Below are 18,087 nucleotides of genomic sequence, written 5' to 3'. Positions count from 1 at the left end.
AGAATTGTGGAGAATCTGTTCGGGACAAACACAAAAGAAAGAACACGAAAAGCTACGGATTTGGACGCGAGACAAAGCGAATGGGGAGCAGTGTTTAAATTAAAGTCTTGCGGGGGACACAAATCCTTTATTGAACAGAAACAATCCCACTTGTACCAGATGCTTCGGAGCCAAGCCTTGTTCTTGAGGTCTGAGCAGGTTGTTTAAAGTAAGACCAAACAGAACTGTCAAAAAGTATAAATATCATTAAAAACATAAGGTTGCACAAAAAGAGGGCATTCTTTTCCAAATTTCAAAAGTCATTGCAGCTATTATGTTGATTATTTGTTACTTGTTAGCAGGGGGAGGTTGTATTCCAAGCTGACCCAAAGCAGCGCTTAGTCTCTCCACCTGATCCAACCTCATAATCCAAACACTGTTGGTGCAAATACTGCAGCTATCGTTTGATTGTGCTGTGTCTAATGTGATAGCGGGGGGTCGACAGCCGGCTGGCAGAAAGCTCAGTGAGTGAGGAGAAGCAGCCAGCCACGCTCTCTCCAAATGCATGCAATCACACAACGCAGTAGTCAAGGCCACCACTAGAGGGCCCTCCAGCTTGTTGAATAGGGTTGGAAGCGCTTCCCTGCCCACTGGAGGTCTAGGACAGGCAGCTGGACGGGCAGAGACGCCAGGAGAGCGACGACACCGAGACCGACGAAGGTACAAATAGTTTCACAGACACAAATGTTATATCCATTCAAGTCGGTGAAGACACACAGACTGACCCAGTGTTAATGATATGTTATGCTCTCTAATGGCACCCCTAAAAAGCCCAATAAAGAAGGGGATATATTGCAATAGATATTAATACGGTGCAATAAAATATCAGGGCTCCTAACAACTGTGACCAGAGAGTTATATTAAAAAGAGCACACAGCAGGATTTTCCCAAGCATCTATTCCTCATTTCTCAACAGAGCACTGCCGACCCGCGCATTACATCACCCTGGACCTGTGGGTAATTTCAATTTCACTTAATTCGGCAGGAGGCAGTAATAACACAACATGTGCATTCCAGGAGGGAGAGACCATGTTTCCAAGCTGTGGATAAAATGGCAAAGATGGATAAAGGAAAAAGAGCATGCACTTCACCGCAGCTACTGTCAAGGTGCCCATGAGAAATTCCCATTCCGAGGTTTCTTTCAACTTAAAAAATAAATGAAGTACGGACATGAAATATGGTAAAACAAACACCAATTCGAATATACCTTTCTAATGGTGTACAGCATAACGGGATCGGATGTTTTATTATTTTGAGGCTAATGCTCAGAAGAGACCTCCCAGAATAGCAGCTTTGAACCTGCGTGAACCCACGGCAGCCTCCTCCTGCCCTTTAACAGAATCAAGCCATGAATCATTACAAGTCAGGGGTGACCGCTCCGAGATCACCCCAAATCAAGACCATATGCACGGCCGGCACCTCGCTCCCTCTCGGACCCGCTGACTGACTGGATAAATAACAACATAAATGGATAAATAAAGGAGCAAGCTGAACCTGACACCAGCAGCTTCCTCTCATATGTTTCTATGGAGTTACGCAAACACACCTCACAAAACAAGCACTGTCCGACGTTAAGGCGCATTACCTGTGTCCATCAAAATCTGTGGTTTCCAAATAGAAAGGGAACATTTTTGATTAAACATTATAGGCCTATTAGCATCCTACAGGAAAAAGTTAATGATTATTGCTGCCTATAATGAGCAATGAAAAACCTCACTGGACATGGTATTGCAACATAACATTTGAGATACAAATATAAATGTTAACGCAGTGAGGCTACAGCAAAGGCAAACCAAATTCTGAGGATTAAAGGTGTTCACATAATTATTTTAAATGGTTTAGAGATTTGTTGAGTTGTGTGAACAAACCCTGATGGAACGTTTTACATTTAAGTTTAATTACAAGACATTCTAAAGTTATGTAGAGCTCTTGTAGAGCCGAGTTGAGCAGTCAAATTTCCCTAATCTGTAAAATCGAATCAGTAATTTGTAAATACCCTGCACCCCGTTACAGAAGCCTACAGGATGTGACTCATATGAAGCAGTCGCCGCACATTGGAGCACACGTCGCACTGTAAAACAGGCGGACAGGAGATAACAGTAAAATCTCTCAGCTCACAGAATTGTATCCAATTCCCCCACACGGTTCCCCCTCTGTCCTCTCTGCCTGCACTACAGCCCCATCCTCAGCACAGCTGGTAAATATTTTTATATTGTGTTCCATTAGGAGGCTTTATTAAGCGGTCAGACGGGGCAAATGGCGCCTGGGAGCTCCCTGTCCAGTAAACAATAGGAAGGTTTCTAAAAGCTGCAGCTGAGTACAGGGCTGTAAACTAGGGCCACATTAGAGGACTGCCTCACTCCGAGCGAGTAAATATTTGAAATGTGTTCGTTTCACCCAAAAAACATGAAGGGCGAGGGTTACGGGCAAGACGTCTGAAATGGATTTGTGAACAAAGTTGGCACGGATTTGAGGAATGATTTGAAAATGGATGCACGTCAAGAGTTTGGAAGTGTGTCAACTTGTACAAAAGATTAATCACACTGGCGTGAAAATATCTTAGGGTCAGGCTTTATGGCTGTAATATGATGTAATTTTAAATGCAATTACAAAGTCCAATGGTGAAATTGGAAAAGCATGTTTGTGAACCTCTGAACTTGTGGTGTATGTGAACACAGTGTTACATGACAAGTACAGCAGCACCTAATACTGTGGAGAGAGAGCAGTACTTACTGTATATAAAGGGCATAACATATGTAGCTCTATTTGGGCTTTTGTTAAACGCTATAGCGTTGTCTAATGCATTACATTTAAGCATTTACTGGAGCATTCTCTACATCAACATTTCAACATGCTATCTCATTCGAGCAATATCTGCCTCAGTCATAGAGCAGGCATTTTTTTGACTACTGAAAAAATATATATGGATTAGAGGACCACAATCAATCATGAGGACCTGTTTTTGTCTCATAATTAGTAAGTAATAAGTCAAATTTGGCTGCTCAATTTGTCATTAAATCATTCAAAATTATGCATCAAACCAAGGTTTTGCTGTGTTTTTTTCTGCCATAGTACATTTATTCACAATATTGAAATGTATTCATTAATTGTGTGCACATTTTAAGTACTGCAACACTATGTGATACTATGAGTTTTATTGGGGGGGTTAATTTGTTTTTCTTAGATGTATTGTAATTTGGGAAAATTGACCTTTCGCAAAACCCGTCCCCAAAATGGCCATTGTCCAATCATACAGTAATAGCAAACCAGACTATCTCCTTGCATAGAAAGTGGCCTTCCCCCTTCTAGACAAAAAACAAAATCAGGTGACTGGTTATTTAGCAACAATAGTTGCGGTGTCCCCTTTGTTGCATATTTCAAATATATTCCTCCACTGCACATTGAAACCCAATTCAACCATCGATCTGGAGGATACTGCGCTGGTGTTGCACCAAAAATAGTCCCTAACACGCACTACTCCCCCATTATGACATGTGTTCTACCCACTTCTTGATGGAGCTAGCCAACATTTGGGCAGGGCTTTTGTGAAAGGTCAATTCAGCCTGGGACACGGCTAAAACTAAAGGGCCGCAGTTTGGACAGCCCCGTTATAGAGAAAAGCAAATTTTTCCTTATCTTATTGTAAGGACTCTTGGTGTTACATGTACCTGAGCTCCGCTCTTGCCGGTCTCCACCCCTACCACGTTGTCCCGGAGGAGCTGCTGAAGGAGCTGCACCTGGGCCACACTGAGGAAGAAATCCAGGCTGCTGGTCAGGTTCACCTCCAGAGAGTGGCCACACACCACCACCTCCTACAGAGACAGAGAGCACAGCGGGGTCAAGCACACGAGGAGGGGGGCCAGAAGCACACAGTATATTAACTGGAGACTTATTCAGGCTTTCTGCTTCTATTAAATTGGTGTTCCCCTGTCACACTGTCCTCTCCAAGGTTCCTCCCACAGAGGGAGTCAAACGTAGGCCTCGACTCTTCAGCTCAAAGACATAAGTTAAGTGATTTTTCTTGGGTTTAAAGTTAGTTAAAATTGATATGATAGAATTAGATCACTGCCACCTTTGATATAAGAATTTTTTTATATTGCTTTAGCATTTAGATTTCAGAAAACTTGAGGCTACAGATGCAAATGATCACCACTAAGAAAGACTATGGAGAGTAAGCAATAGTCACATTTCCTTTGCCTGTTGTACATACACATTTTCTATTCATGGACTCTATTCAAACAAAAGTCATAAGGTTATAGGACAATCTTGAACGGGAGGATGGAACATTCGATCTACAATCAGTCCGGACTCAAACTCCCATGATGCTGTAGTTGCTCTGTAAATTGTGTCCGCAGCAAATTTGTACACAATGCGACGCTTTACAGTCTGTCGTTTTGGCGTCGAGGAGGGCTGCCTTTTTGAACTCGCTTGTTCCTCTTCCCTCTGTCCTCTCCCGGGTCCCACCCACAGATCAGGTTCAAACACAGACACACTTCGGTCGGACCCATAACTGGTTCTCACAGAGCGACCACTACTGAAAGGAACCCTGTCATGGAGAAAATTACTCTTTGAAAAACAGAAATTACACTAAAATGTGGTTTAGATTTGAGCTCTGTCTCATGTGGCCTTCAACAATAGGTGAGAGGCAGGTTTGAGGGGACTGAAAGTATAATTTAATCATGGCCTGAATACAGGTTTGGTTAAGAAAAGATATGTGGCTTTATGAAATGAACAAAGACTAGATAAAAATGCTATGAGAGTTAGGTACTGTATTTATTGTGGTAAACAAAATGACATTATGTTTGAGGGATTGCTTTAAGTCTGGAGTCTTGATCTGCAATTTTTTTGGAAAAATACGTTCCTGAAAGAGTTGTGATCATGATTTAAAAATGCATGTTTAATAATCAAAATTCAGGGTAAATTCATTTTAATCAAGTCTAGAAGCATTAACAGGTTAAACGGCTTTGGTAACATTCATTTCACAGCCCCTCACATGTGTATGTACAGGGAACAAGAAAGTAATTACACATTTAAGTGCACGGCGCATATTTCATTTCTTAAGATTTGAAAAATTGGACAAAACGGGAAACGCAAAAATATAAATTTCAGCTAAAACTGCAGCTGAATATGTTTTAGCCCATAGTTTTCGTACTTTCAATGGACTTAAACGTTAAAAAATGTTGAGTATTGCCACAGTTTTTAGAGAAATTTAGATTGAATGCCAGTTTGAATCTAATTGAATGTTAATGAACATTTAAGGCCTCGATTTTGGCACAATTTAATGCTTTTTAATGACCCTTGGAATCCCTGTAATGCATAACTCTACGCGGGCTGTAATCTAAAGTGAGACGCAACTGTATGTACACCTTTGTTACGTCTTGCACCCCATTGTTACACACACTGACATGTTGTTCACCTTTATTACTCTTTGTAAACATTACACTTTAATGTTTACCTGTACTTATATCTGTGCAATTACTGTCCCTGTATCTACACATGGAACGTGCGGGCTGTAATCTAAAGTGTCACCCAGATTATATTTATAATACAATCACATATATTCTAAAATTAGGTAAAGGGACTATACGGAGTTTAAAAATGTTAAAATTAAGTATTCCCCCCCCCCCCCCCCCCCCCCCACATGTTCCAACAATGTCCTATTGTGTAGAATGAGCCCAGACCTTTTCACCACAACTGCCTCTAAAATCCTGCACTATCAGTAAAAACAGTGTTACTTCGGGTCCGAATTGCCGTCATGCACGAGCTTAATATAGAAGTTGCAGTTACACATATGACCTGAGGTGGCAGTAGTGAGTATAAAATGGCTAACTTGTGTCTAGCCCCTTTAAGAATTGCCGACTTGAACAGCTCAGAATGTTGCACTTGATTTGAGGAAGAAGAATTTCAAAACAGTCATACAGTATATTACAATTTATATTGACCATTAGAACTATTTGTCAAAGTGCAGCTGTAATATAAATACTTTAAAGTCACAAGGTCATGATATCATAAGGCTACAATAACAGTTACACACTATGTGACAGGGTCAATAAAACTTTACAGCGCTCTGTAACTCATTGGAATAAACATCTTAAGACAGCTGCTTCAGTACATCTCCACAATACATATACATTGGACGAGGCAGTGCCCCTATAAATCAATTTAATAAGGAATAGAGACATCCAAAAACATCATTAAATGTTTTGCATGTTGTCCTGCGTGCGTGCCTGCGTGTGTGAACTATGGATTAGCTGTTACACATTGTCAGGGGGCACGTTAGCGTGGACAGAGGCGGCATCAAAGAGGCAGGAAGTTTCAGCGCGCCGGGCCAGAAAACATCAGCTGTATAAGCAAAAAAGGCTTGGACTTGGAGGGTCAAAAGCCTCCATTACACGGTGCACCCACTGTAGGCTCCCGATAATGAGCAAGTTACTGTATGTTAAGACAAAATTTTAACCGCGTTTGACGTTTCACATAACCAATAACAGATTTTTATACAACAAGTGAATGGCTGCAACAGGTTATGGTCAAAGGGCATTGGATGTTAACAAGGTGGATTGGGAATACCATTTGTAACCTCTTTGTGACTTTCCGCATGAGGTTTCGCTACAGATTTGTTTTCTCGAATGCCTAAGGATTGATATTAAAATTTTAATTTTGTCATAGCTATTATGTTATTGCAATAATAACCACTGTGAAAGAATGTAATAGTTGCACCAAAAGGCCAAAGTCAAAAGGCTTGAGATATTAAGCACAAGGCAGACCGAGAACTGGACACTGTGGCATGGGTCCCATTGGTTTGCCTGGCCAAGACTACACACTCCTACTACATACAAAAGTGTATAGTCACGAACGTCTACCCTAGCTTCAAGTGCCTGATTGATTGACAGGTCAAGTAGCCAATCAGAGCAGCTTGTATGGTCCATCTGTATTAAGCCTTTCAATGGCTCAACACCGGTAAGTATCTACTGTTTTCAAACTCAAAGTAGGAAGGGCTGTCTTGCAGGGCCAATGGTGGCGTGCATAGGTTTGTTCTTATGGTGTGAAGGAATCTTAAATTTACAGTAGAATCATCGTGGTTTGGATCTAGCATAGGGTTTCTGATTGTTTACTCCTGCTCTACTTCTGGCTCAAGTCATTTTGTTGTAATTTGTGTAAAAAGGCCTCTCTTGAGAGCCAGTACTCTAATACTGAAGTGATATCAAAACCATTAAGACATTATGATTATACATAAATTAAATCTGTGTAATGGTTGCAATAAGTTCCTTGTCTCAAAATGTGAGAGTAAAAACATTTCGGCTGAATTTATACCAGGTGTGTCTGTTTCACTGACCTCTGTTTGGGGGCTATCAGGGGAGAGATTCTTGCTGAAGATTATGGCGGGAGCAGCGGTCACCCTCACAGAGAAGTCAGTGAGGATGGGTGTCAGGATGGCCCGTCGCTCCTGGTGTCTCCTAATGCTAAAACAGAGAAAACACTACATAAAAATGAATGCAGAACCCCTCTTTACAAGTGCAATAATTCCCCTGGAGTTGACTATGGAAAAACACGTCCCAGTCATATTCATAACCATTCAGAGAGATTTACACTTTTAATTAAGAACATGTAACTGAAGCCATACCTCAACTGCGGAAAGCAAATTGAATAGATAAAACATTCAAAGCATCAGGGGACATTTACTGACTAAAACTTTCCGAGCTTTATTTGTTATTAAAAGAAACAAAGCATTTTTATTATTATAGGTTGTCATAGTTACAAGCTGTAAAACTTTTGCATGACTTTGTCCCATCTGCCCGGAGACTGACAATTCAACACAACAAAGTCAAAACCACAAAATGTTCTCAGCTGAGCTATTGTTATGCCCCGACTCTGACAGACCGAAAAACCTCTCAGACTTGCCCTGGCTTTTCAAATTTAAAATAACACAAAGAGCTTCCAAATATTAGGCCTTCAAAAACCGTTGCAAACCGAGCGTACGTTTCCCAAAAAGTCCTGCTAACAAGTTTGAGGTTGGGAGCTTGAATACTTGGTTACATGAACGAAGAGTGAGCCGTTATTTGACAAGCTTCAATTGGGAACTCCCCTAATTGTGTATACGCAAGATCAAACCCGAAACCTCGCTCTCTATTTCGCTAATGCTCATTCCCACAATCAAGTCATATTTGCGGGAACATTTGTTAGCGCTAAAACAAATACACAAGTGAGCTTTATAAGGGGGTGCTAATTGCCACATCTGCTGCTATTAAAACAATCATGGACTACGGCTTCCAATATTTATAGTTGGCGAGGATTAGACATGGGCATGATTCTAGGTGGCCCGGAGTCCAGTGCTTAAGCAGATCCAATATCATATTCACTTCTGTAACACAAATGTTCATTACCAGTGCCCTGCAGGGATTATTATTTGACACATTTCTTAAAAGTGGAGACGTCGAGGGAGGCCTGATCCGGAGGAGAAGTGATCTGGAGAAGGCAATTGGTGTTTGGCTAATCTCTCCTCAGACTGGGGGGATTGAAACAAGCAGTGTCTCGTTGCATGGGACAGGTGCTATCATTCACCAGCAGGCCATGTAGGCGTAAAGCTCCGTTTACCAGTAATATGGAGGGGCCTCTAACTCGGATGAAGAAAAGCCTTATCCAGTGGTACAGTCGAGACCACACTAACGGAGAGAAGTCATGGGAGCGGGCTGGAGCCTAGGCTTTGAGAGACTGGAGCATTTTTAAGAGCAAGTCAAGTGCATTTAACATGGAATGAGATACAGGGATCGAGTAAAAGAGAACACAAGTCTGATCTACAAACATGTGGTAAGGTACTTAATACTTTTACAAGGAAAGATTTCGGAATCTTGTGGAGGATTTTGAAATTTAGCATTTAGGATGTTTAACAATTGAACTTTGCACCTTCTGAAAATCACAGCAAGTCACGAGCCTATTAATGCAGTATGCATTCATTACTTTGAATTGTAACGAAAGTATACACTAAATGCAAGGTCTTTGATAACTAGATACAAACCATGGGGCACATCAAAGTGGGTGTGTTCTAAAAAACAGTGTGAGGATATCAGTGGCAGGGGAGAGGCCAGCTGTAGGGCTGATGGAGGGAGGCACAGGGAGTTCACAGCTCCTGACACGGGGTCTTTCCGAGCCGACAACTCCACACTGTGATGAGGACAGATCCTGTCAGTGAATCTGCGAAGCAGGAATTTCCTTGCAAAACCTCAGGAAGCCAAATGAGGCCACTGTAGATCCACAACTACTGGAATTAAAGTTTTAAAAGAACGGAGCGAACATGCCACAAGCTCGACATAGAAACAGTAGGGTCTGAAGCCGTAAATACAGGAAAGGTGTGAACTTTGGAAGTGGTGTGTGTCAAAGCTCGTTACAGCCAAAGTGGGGTGTTTCTGTGGCTGATTGTAGCAGACAAGTAAAGCTGTGAACTTGACTCCCTTTCCTCTCTGTGTTGGAACATTATTGGGATTTCACTGGGGTTACAGTGGTGAAGGCTGGGTGTATATTGCACTGCACTACGTTACAGCAAAGCTAATTTTCCAAAAGAGTGTCCAGTGGTGATTCTGCCATGGCAGGAAAGAGGCGACAGTGTCAACTGATGGGTTTATAGGGAGGTCACCAGTGTCCCTAGCACTGACAGATATTTCAGGTTCTATACTGAAGTAGTCTAAGAACCTCTTTTATTTCACTTTAGTTGAAATTAGCCCCATTTATGAATAGTAATAGTAATAGTAGTAGTATATTTTATAGCAAAAGTATTGCTATAATTTATATCACAATAATTAAATACTCATTCTGACTCCAGGGAGGCTCCACAGATGGTGACACTGAACAGAGCTCAACTTTGTTCAATCATGTGTCAATCTTGGCATCAACAAAATGTTCACTAAGTAAGACATATATTTACAGCTAAAGTGTGGGTGTCAATCCTTTGAGCACAATAATAACTGCTAAGCTGCATGTTAGGTCATCTCGTAATGAAGTTCTGAATCAAAATCCAGACCCGCCAGTAACATGTCGAAGGAAACTTGAGTCGATTCAAAAGACATTCAAACACCCTTGTGGAGCCCCAAAGTGTGAGCCCAACATCTCACCTCATTGCCCTTTCAGAGAATCTGGCCCTGGCAATCATCCCGCCCCGCCACACTCCCATCAATAGAGACACATTGAACTGAAGAAAAATTGGAGTCGACGGAGCCCCAGTAGCCCTATAGTCGAAAACTGAGTGAGACACTGTTATATGTGAGTGCCAGGTTAAGTGTAAGACTTCTGCAGGGATCCAGGTCCGCTACCTAAATGGGCTCTAGTACAGCAGACCTGGCTGCCACAGTGTGAGGAGGTTAGGGCAGGGGAAGACTTTTAAATTAAAACTACTGAGGGTTAAGTGGAAAACCATCAGGGTGGTCTAATGCCTAGGTGCAGACCTGGAAGGCCTGCTTTGTTTAGCAGCCGTCATGGGCTTCAAAATGTAAAGGAATAAATAGATACAAATGTGCAGCCAATTTAAATTTGCATAATGTAACTTTTTATGTGAAAAAAAAGATATTTGTGCGTATTTGACCTTTTAGAGACTCAGTGGATATATAGGTGCAGCATGGCACTCTCAAAGTGGCCTCTATGATGCTCCAGAATCAATTGTTTCTGGATAGTTTCTGGTATGAAACCCTAAAAACAATTGATCCTAGAGCATCATAAAGTCCACTGTGAGGAAAAGCAAAGATGCTAAGCTGCAGCCATAAGGCCACTGAGTCACTAAAAGGTCAAATATACACAAATATTAAGATTTCTTTTTTTCTTAAAGAGTTGCATAGTGCACCTTTAAACATAGTGTGCTAACCAAACAACTAAAGGGGTAAAAAGGTTAAATGTTTGTTGGAACATCCATGGGGCAAATGGTATGGGAATTCACTGGACACTTAACGGGACAGCATGTTTTCCTATATAGTGCCAAATAGTGCAAAGGTACTGTCATTCAAACCTGTTAGCAACATTTCTATGTAGCGCATCAGTTTCACAAAATTTGTCACTTCTTACCTCTTACCCCGCCTTTAACCAAGCCCATTTTCTCCAGTTCAGTTTTACCCAAATGTAAAAGCTTCTGGACTGGACCTACAAATCTGACATACAATTTTTCATTTCACGTTGCTGCTGTGTTTTTTCATTGTTTTTTGTCTTGGTTTTGCTTTTATCGCTCCTTTGTTGCGTTTTGTCATTTTTTTGTGGCCTTTTTTCGTTGCACTTTCGTCACGTTCTTGTCGCTCTTTTGTCCTCATTTTCGATGCTATATTGACACTTTTTTCAAGAAGCTTTTAGATTTGGGTACAGCCAAACTGGCGAATATGTGCTCGGTTCAGGTGAGGGTTAAGAGATTAATCATTTGCCTCCATAAAACCACATCGTCTTCCCTCAAATGTAAATCCATCACTTCTAACTGCTTGGAATTGATCATTTCATTGTGTAATAATTGATACAAAATTAACTTTTTCTTTCATAAATCCAACTTGACAGGCTTTCATCCCTTTCGCCAATTACAATCAGTGACTCATATGTAAAAGGAAAAAAAAAGGACATCATACGTAACTTCTGATGGCTTGAATTTATATGTGAGAATTGTAGCCTCAGTATCAACATTAGCAGATTGTGTTTTTCTGGATGTGCGCCAACAGCTAGCATAACATGAGCCTGCATGTGCAAGATACTGTAAAAAGATTATAAATGGTTGTCCTGAGTTTTACGAGTGTTTGTGTAGAGCGCAATGCAGCGAACATACGACACACGGAGAGGAATGTATCTCAGCCAGCCTCAGTCCGAGCCCTGGTGAACCCAGAGTGCTCCGTCTCAATCAGAACTATGTTGATTTTTCACTGCATTCTTCCACAACGCTTATTTTTAGTTGACGGGGAACAAATCGGGAGACTTCGCCTGCAATTCTGTGATTTTTGGGTCTGTTCCCTCTCAAAACACGACTGGAAAAAAAAAAGAAAAAAAAGAATGTGGGGCCAAAGAGGCTGTTACACTTGTGCTTGTTTTAGCTCCTGAGTCTATAAAAAAATGGAGGGTTTGTAATTATGAACGTGCATGGTGAACAAAAATACTGCTCCCATGCAAAGATAGGGATAGTCATGCTCGGTAATGCATTTTTCAATTCTACTGGGGAAGGTGCATTAGTGAATAAAGAAGTTTGGAGTTTCTTTTTCTAATAGGCCACATTCTGGACCAGATGGATCCTACACAGCTTCGGTTCTCAGCATATAGTCTCTGCCTGAGCCCGTCCCCAAGACATGAGGGCGCTGAGATTCCATTGAGGAGGAGCAAGCATTTTGGTACCTGTCTGGAGAAAGCTACAGGTAAAAAAGAGCTTATTCCACCAAGCAAACAGAGGGTTTGTACCACCTCTCATCAGTGACATTCATCTGATAAAAGTCAATCATGAAGATTTACAGAATGCTGCTTAGTTTAAGTAGCAGGGACATGTGTGGGACTCTGACCTGCTGGCCATGTTCCACTCCAGCGCAGGGTTTTGGGAGCTCCTTTCGGTCTCCGCGGACAGGCCCCCCTTGACCCCCTCTTTGTCCGGTTTGAGCTGCTCCCACTGGGCTGTCCCGATGTTGATGGACGTGAGATCCACCTGGTACTGACGGTCCTCCACTTCTGAACCGGGGTCCCGCAGGATGCCAAGGTTTAACGCACGTCTGAAACAAGGAACAAAAAACAACAGAGGCAAATTGATTTAGTCATTTCACAAACCATAAAGCGCTCTCTCTCATGCAGTCAGTGAAGTTTAGTTTTGGTCGAGCACTGAGGGACCGGGACCAGACAGCTCCAGGCAAATCGTTCTAAAGTCAGTAAATCAGCAAATTAAGTAGCGTAACAAAAGCATGCTCCAAAAAAGCTTTTCATCCCTCATCAATTAAATCAAATCAGAGGCAAATGCTCTTAAGCAGTCATATGTACTGGGTTGTTTTATAACAGATGACAGAACTTTTGTGTAGAATGGAAAACATTTTCATCTTTCTTATCTTAATTAATTTCAATTGATGTTGCCCAACAGTAGCTCACTTGCCTGTGCCTCAGTCTGTATGTACTTAAAGGCCATTGTACGCTGTTTGGATGTCAAACTGGACCACGCTCTTCTCAGTGGACAGTGTAAGACCATGTGCTTTTAGCTCAACACTGATCTGGACAACGGACAGAAGGACAACTGCATCCACCAGTGAGCTGAACTCTCCCTTTCCCTCCCTCATTCTATACGTATGGATCTGATATAGCTGTGTATCGCGATGTCTTTTTTGTATCAAGGGTTTGAGTAACAGGATTTTGATTCTGATGCTAATGTTGTTGATAATTTGTACTAGGGCTGTGTCATACATTTATTTATTTTCTTATTACATTACTTATTTACATTTAAGTCCAAAACAAACCATTAATTACAAGCCTATTGAGCCGAGACCTTAAAGAGGGGGGTATTATGCTTTTTTCAATCACATAGCACCAGTCTATATCACACTACAATGATGACGAAACCTTCTGTTGGTCTGTAAATGCAGTAAATTAGAATAACTGCCTTGTATAAAATTGCTCTCTCAAAATGGCTGTAGTGAATGTCTTGAAATAGGCCTCTGTCTCTTTAAGAACCTCTGACCCTTTCCGACACGCCCCCTCCACACGCTGTCAGTGGCATCAGTGGGGAGGGGGTTCTGCTGAGGAGCAGTGGTTGGTTACTCGGCTGGTGACGAAAGCTTGGAGGTGTTTCCAGGAGGTGGGGGCGTTCCTAGGAGGACTCAGGCAAAGCTGTCCCTAAAATGGCCGCGATCAGAGTTTTTACAGATTACTCAAAAATACGTGAATGTGCCAAGGCAACACTTCAGGTATTTCTTTAATGAGGGAATCATGTAAAGCTTGAAAAAGTCGATTTTGCATAATCCCCCCCCTTTAAGCAGTATTTACAATTGTCCTGAGGGAAAGACTGGATTTGTATGTTGGGTTAAAGATAGATTCTCTGCCCACATTCGATCCTAGTTGGTGGCAAAATGCACCTCAACGTTGAGTGCCATCCACCATAAAAAGAGGAGAAGAAGAACAAGCGGCAGAGGGACAGACAGAGAGACCCTTTTTTGATAAGTCATTTTAAATAATTCTGGGCATCAAAGTTCCCAAATCCCAAATACAGTGTTACACAATGGCGCGCTTGTTCTTGTATGAGCTCAGGTGAAATCATGCACTATATTGAGTTTTATTTGTATGCTTTCCGCTCTGCTCTTCGCTATCATTGATAAACACTGAGCAAACTTTGGCCGCAATCTCACTTTTCTCATTTCGGGCTTGCAGGAACACAGGAGGTCTGCAGTGTACACAGTCCGTAACACAGAGGGGAGATGTGGAGATATGTCAGGCCTGAGCAGCTCTCGGTGCTTGAGCTGCTGAACACTACTGAGAAAACGGCGTCCAATCAGAGCCAAGAAAAAATGATGTCATGTATTTTGCTTTTTTGAGAGACAAGATCCCGAAGAATGGACTACCAATAATCAGAATTCAACATCTGCATATGACATCAGGCCCTTTGCTTCATTATGATATGTTTATTTGTGCTGGTGAATTCAAATGAGAGCTTAAACGGCATAAATAAGGGCTTAAAATGAATGCAGATGTATGGGCTGCATGAGTAGTAGATTTGTTTCAGCAACGTCAATGGTAATTTTCATATTCTGACTCCATCCCCTTCCCCACATCGGAGAGGTCTCAACCGGAGCGTGATGTTATGACAAAAAGCACAAAATTGAAAAACAAAGACAACGAGAGATCAGAGGGTTGTAACTGGATTTAGCTGGATTTGTTGACATACAAACAAGTGAAACAGATCCTTAATCAACATTTGGAACCACATTTATCAACAGACGATAATAGAAATCAAGCCGTGAGCGCAGCGAGATTTGGGTGGGATGTGTCAGTCTAGATTCATTATTGCTTTTGTAACACTACCTCCATCACACAAGCTGTCTTTTCGCATTCAGAAACCACAGTTACATCACGTGCTTTCCAAATGATCTCTTAACAAAGCTTATTCAGGAACTTTCTAACTCATAATCAACACAGCAGCAAGTGTGCAGCCAAGTCTGAGCCTTACTTAGCTGCAGGGTCATCTCCAATGACATAAATAAATATGATCAACATTTGTCTTGGTCATGCAGCCGGTGGAAACCAGTGTTATTTAATATCAAAAGACATATTTCAGCCAATCGCAGGAAACGAGAGAGCTTCATTTCTGACAAATGAGGAGGGGAGGAATTCTGGAAGTTCCCCTTGGGGTGCAATAATAATTGAAGCCAGACTTTCTTGTTGTACATGTGGGGGAACACACTGGCGGCTTGACATATTTGATTGGTCATGTGAAGACCACACTGGCAGGACGAGAGGATTCAGAGAAAGTCTTGGGAAAGCTCTCACTGCCCACCACTGAACACAACTCAAAACACAGAGACAGGAGCAGGTGGAACATGCAGTCCATCCACTAACACATGCCATTACAGGACATCTGCCTGCTGCCGGCATGTGGAAAATATGGAGCCAAATCAAAATAACAAGTCATAAATGACATGCTTTCACAGATGAGTAGCGCAGGGAGGGAGCCGAGTGGGGGAGAAATATTTCTCAAAGTCAAGTATGTCGTTCTGCCCTTGTAGCTGAGCCAACCCATCTTAATTGAAGGAAAAGCCAAAACATTTTTTACGACAAAATTCTGCTACGTATAAAAATGAATCAAACACAGAACAGCAGTAATGTTCTGTTTAATGGTATTTGGACTGTTTCATATAAAAATCTTAATCTTCTGACACAGTTTTAAACCACTGAGGAACTCGCAGGGATATGACAATTAATGAGATTATTAAGACTCACATTTGGGCTTATGGGTCACAACGTCATTCAAAACGATTCATGTTACTGGACAGAATGCAATATGAATTGATTATGATTTCACAAACTCACAAAAATACATCTTGAAAGACTTCAACCTCAACAATCAACATGTAATGTAAAGCTACGTATTCATGAAACAAGGTAAAAAAAAAAGAAAAGTAAACAACATGAGATAACATCTAAATTTAAATGAAATGAAATCCACAATGTTTCGAACCTATCCTGTTGCAGTATTGCCTACAATGAGTGGGCAGTTTTACAACAAAAAGCACTTTTGTCATACTACACAATGATGACCATAAACTATAACTAAAACATGCACAACTACTTGAGTTCAGACCGTGAGCCGACTGGTTGCCTCCTGACAGGTTACGTACAAAGATAAATAAATACATCTTACCTCTATTTATTCACTATGTAACCAACAATGGAAATGAAAATATACAGCAATAACAAGGGTTGATTGTTCATAATGAATATATAAATAAGCGGTTTGCTTAAAAACAGTGAGAATGGAGTCTCGGAGACCCTGATTACCTTGCTGTGGTTTCTGGGGCTAACCCTGGTTCAAGGTTGTAAAACTAACCACTGCTGCTCTGTTTGTGGCTGGTAGTGCAGGAGCTGTGCCGATGTGATCCTTTGGGTGCACTGCGAAACCATGGGCCTTATTACCATTCGCTGGCCTCCCACCTTTCCCACTCTCCCTCTCCCAGCAGCACACGCCCCTCGCGTCGCCCTCTGCCCCAGGCTAGCGGGGCAGGAAGCACCGGGGTAAAACCAAGTGCCGCTGGCTTCTGGATCTCGTCACTCTCAAAACCACAACCTGAACCCGCAACCCTCGGACCTGTTTTTCACTCCATTTCCCCCCTAAAAATCACATGCAATACTTGTCTGCTTACACTTTGGGCAGGGGCAAATATGACTATGTTTGAGACTTATGGGGCCTGCGTCTGCTCTCCCATACAACATACACACTGACCAGAGGTTTCATTCACGTCTCAGCCTTAATTCCACCTCGTCAAGCTAAATTAGTTTTGTACATAGAGGTGCTACACTTCGAGACCACTCCAGGTTCTTTGTTTTGAACCAAAGCCAACTACTGTATATTTGAACTGTGGGAACATACGCCATGTGAAATGCTAACATCGGATGTCACGAGGGCTACATTTTTCTTCATGAACGGGGCTGACTATTTTATTCAGCCGCAAAAAGCGCAACCATTTTAGACTACTGGTAAATTGTCCAAATGCTTTTACATGGACAGCAACTCCAGAATTTTAAAATCTACATTGGTTTACTATAATGAAATGCGTCAGAACTGAATTGGACACTGTGAATTGAGAGCAAATGGTGTGTCTATTGAGGTGGTCTCTGAACAGCTCCACATGTTACTTTACAAAGGTACTTTCAAATGGTTACTTTTTGTTCAACTCAAAGTCCTGCACAGTGGCTTCTCCATCACTTGTGCTCGACTCCCAGCGGCCTAATGCTTTACCCTTTGGGCTCTGGTGTGTGTGCTGAGGGGGATTTCAGAAGCATTATGATTCATGAAACTTGCAATTACTTAGTAAGTTAAGCACCCCTTGCCCACGGTGGTCTGCTGCAGACTGCCAGAAAGTCGCTCACTTCTGAGCGCTGGATTTATGACCCCAGTCAAGTCCAATTGCCGTTGATTTGCATCTACCAATTATAGCAATTAAGTCTGAAAATTAGGACGTGGAGAAGACCTCGGAGTAAATGGGGGAAAGTTGTGGCGTGGAACATAAAGGGTCAGCAAAAAGTAAGCCCCCATCACTCCACAAGCTTCATAATGTGGCTATTTTAATGATTTTTGTATAAAGCAGGAATGCTAAATATCAACAAAAACACAAGTGACACAAAGCACCAAATTTGTCACACTTGGCAGAGGAAAAAACCTGTGGTTTTGCACCAACTGCAACACATTCCATATAGTTTACTTGCATAGACCACAATAAATAGAAAAGGCAGCTTTTTTGAATCGACACAATGTACCAACAATTTCCCATGACAATGTTCTTTTTTAGCCCAAAAAACAGCATTACTCATCTGTACAAGGCTGCACCCTACAGAAGTTATTCATTATCATGATTGCACTTTAAAGAC

The 18,087-nt window shown here is 41.7% G+C and overlaps 1 protein-coding gene across 1 annotated transcript in view; it reads right to left on the bottom strand.

Moving 5' to 3' along the window:
* vps13b (vacuolar protein sorting 13 homolog B) overlaps nt 1-18,087 on the bottom strand; it is a 265,484-nt gene that overhangs the window by 108,151 nt on the left and 139,246 nt on the right. The window contains exons 32-34 of the mRNA XM_079561422.1: nt 12,537-12,740; nt 7,373-7,499; nt 3,708-3,851 (exon numbers count right to left, since the gene is read on the bottom strand). Of these exons, the coding sequence (XP_079417548.1) occupies nt 3,708-3,851; nt 7,373-7,499; nt 12,537-12,740 (475 nt within the window). The remainder of the gene's footprint in view (nt 1-3,707; nt 3,852-7,372; nt 7,500-12,536; nt 12,741-18,087) is intronic.

The sequence above is a fragment of the Gobius niger genome, assembly GCF_951799975.1.
Source record: "Gobius niger genome assembly, chromosome: 8".
Lineage (NCBI taxonomy): Eukaryota > Metazoa > Chordata > Actinopteri > Gobiiformes > Gobiidae > Gobius > Gobius niger.
This window is presented reverse-complemented; position numbering and strand designations above follow the sequence as displayed.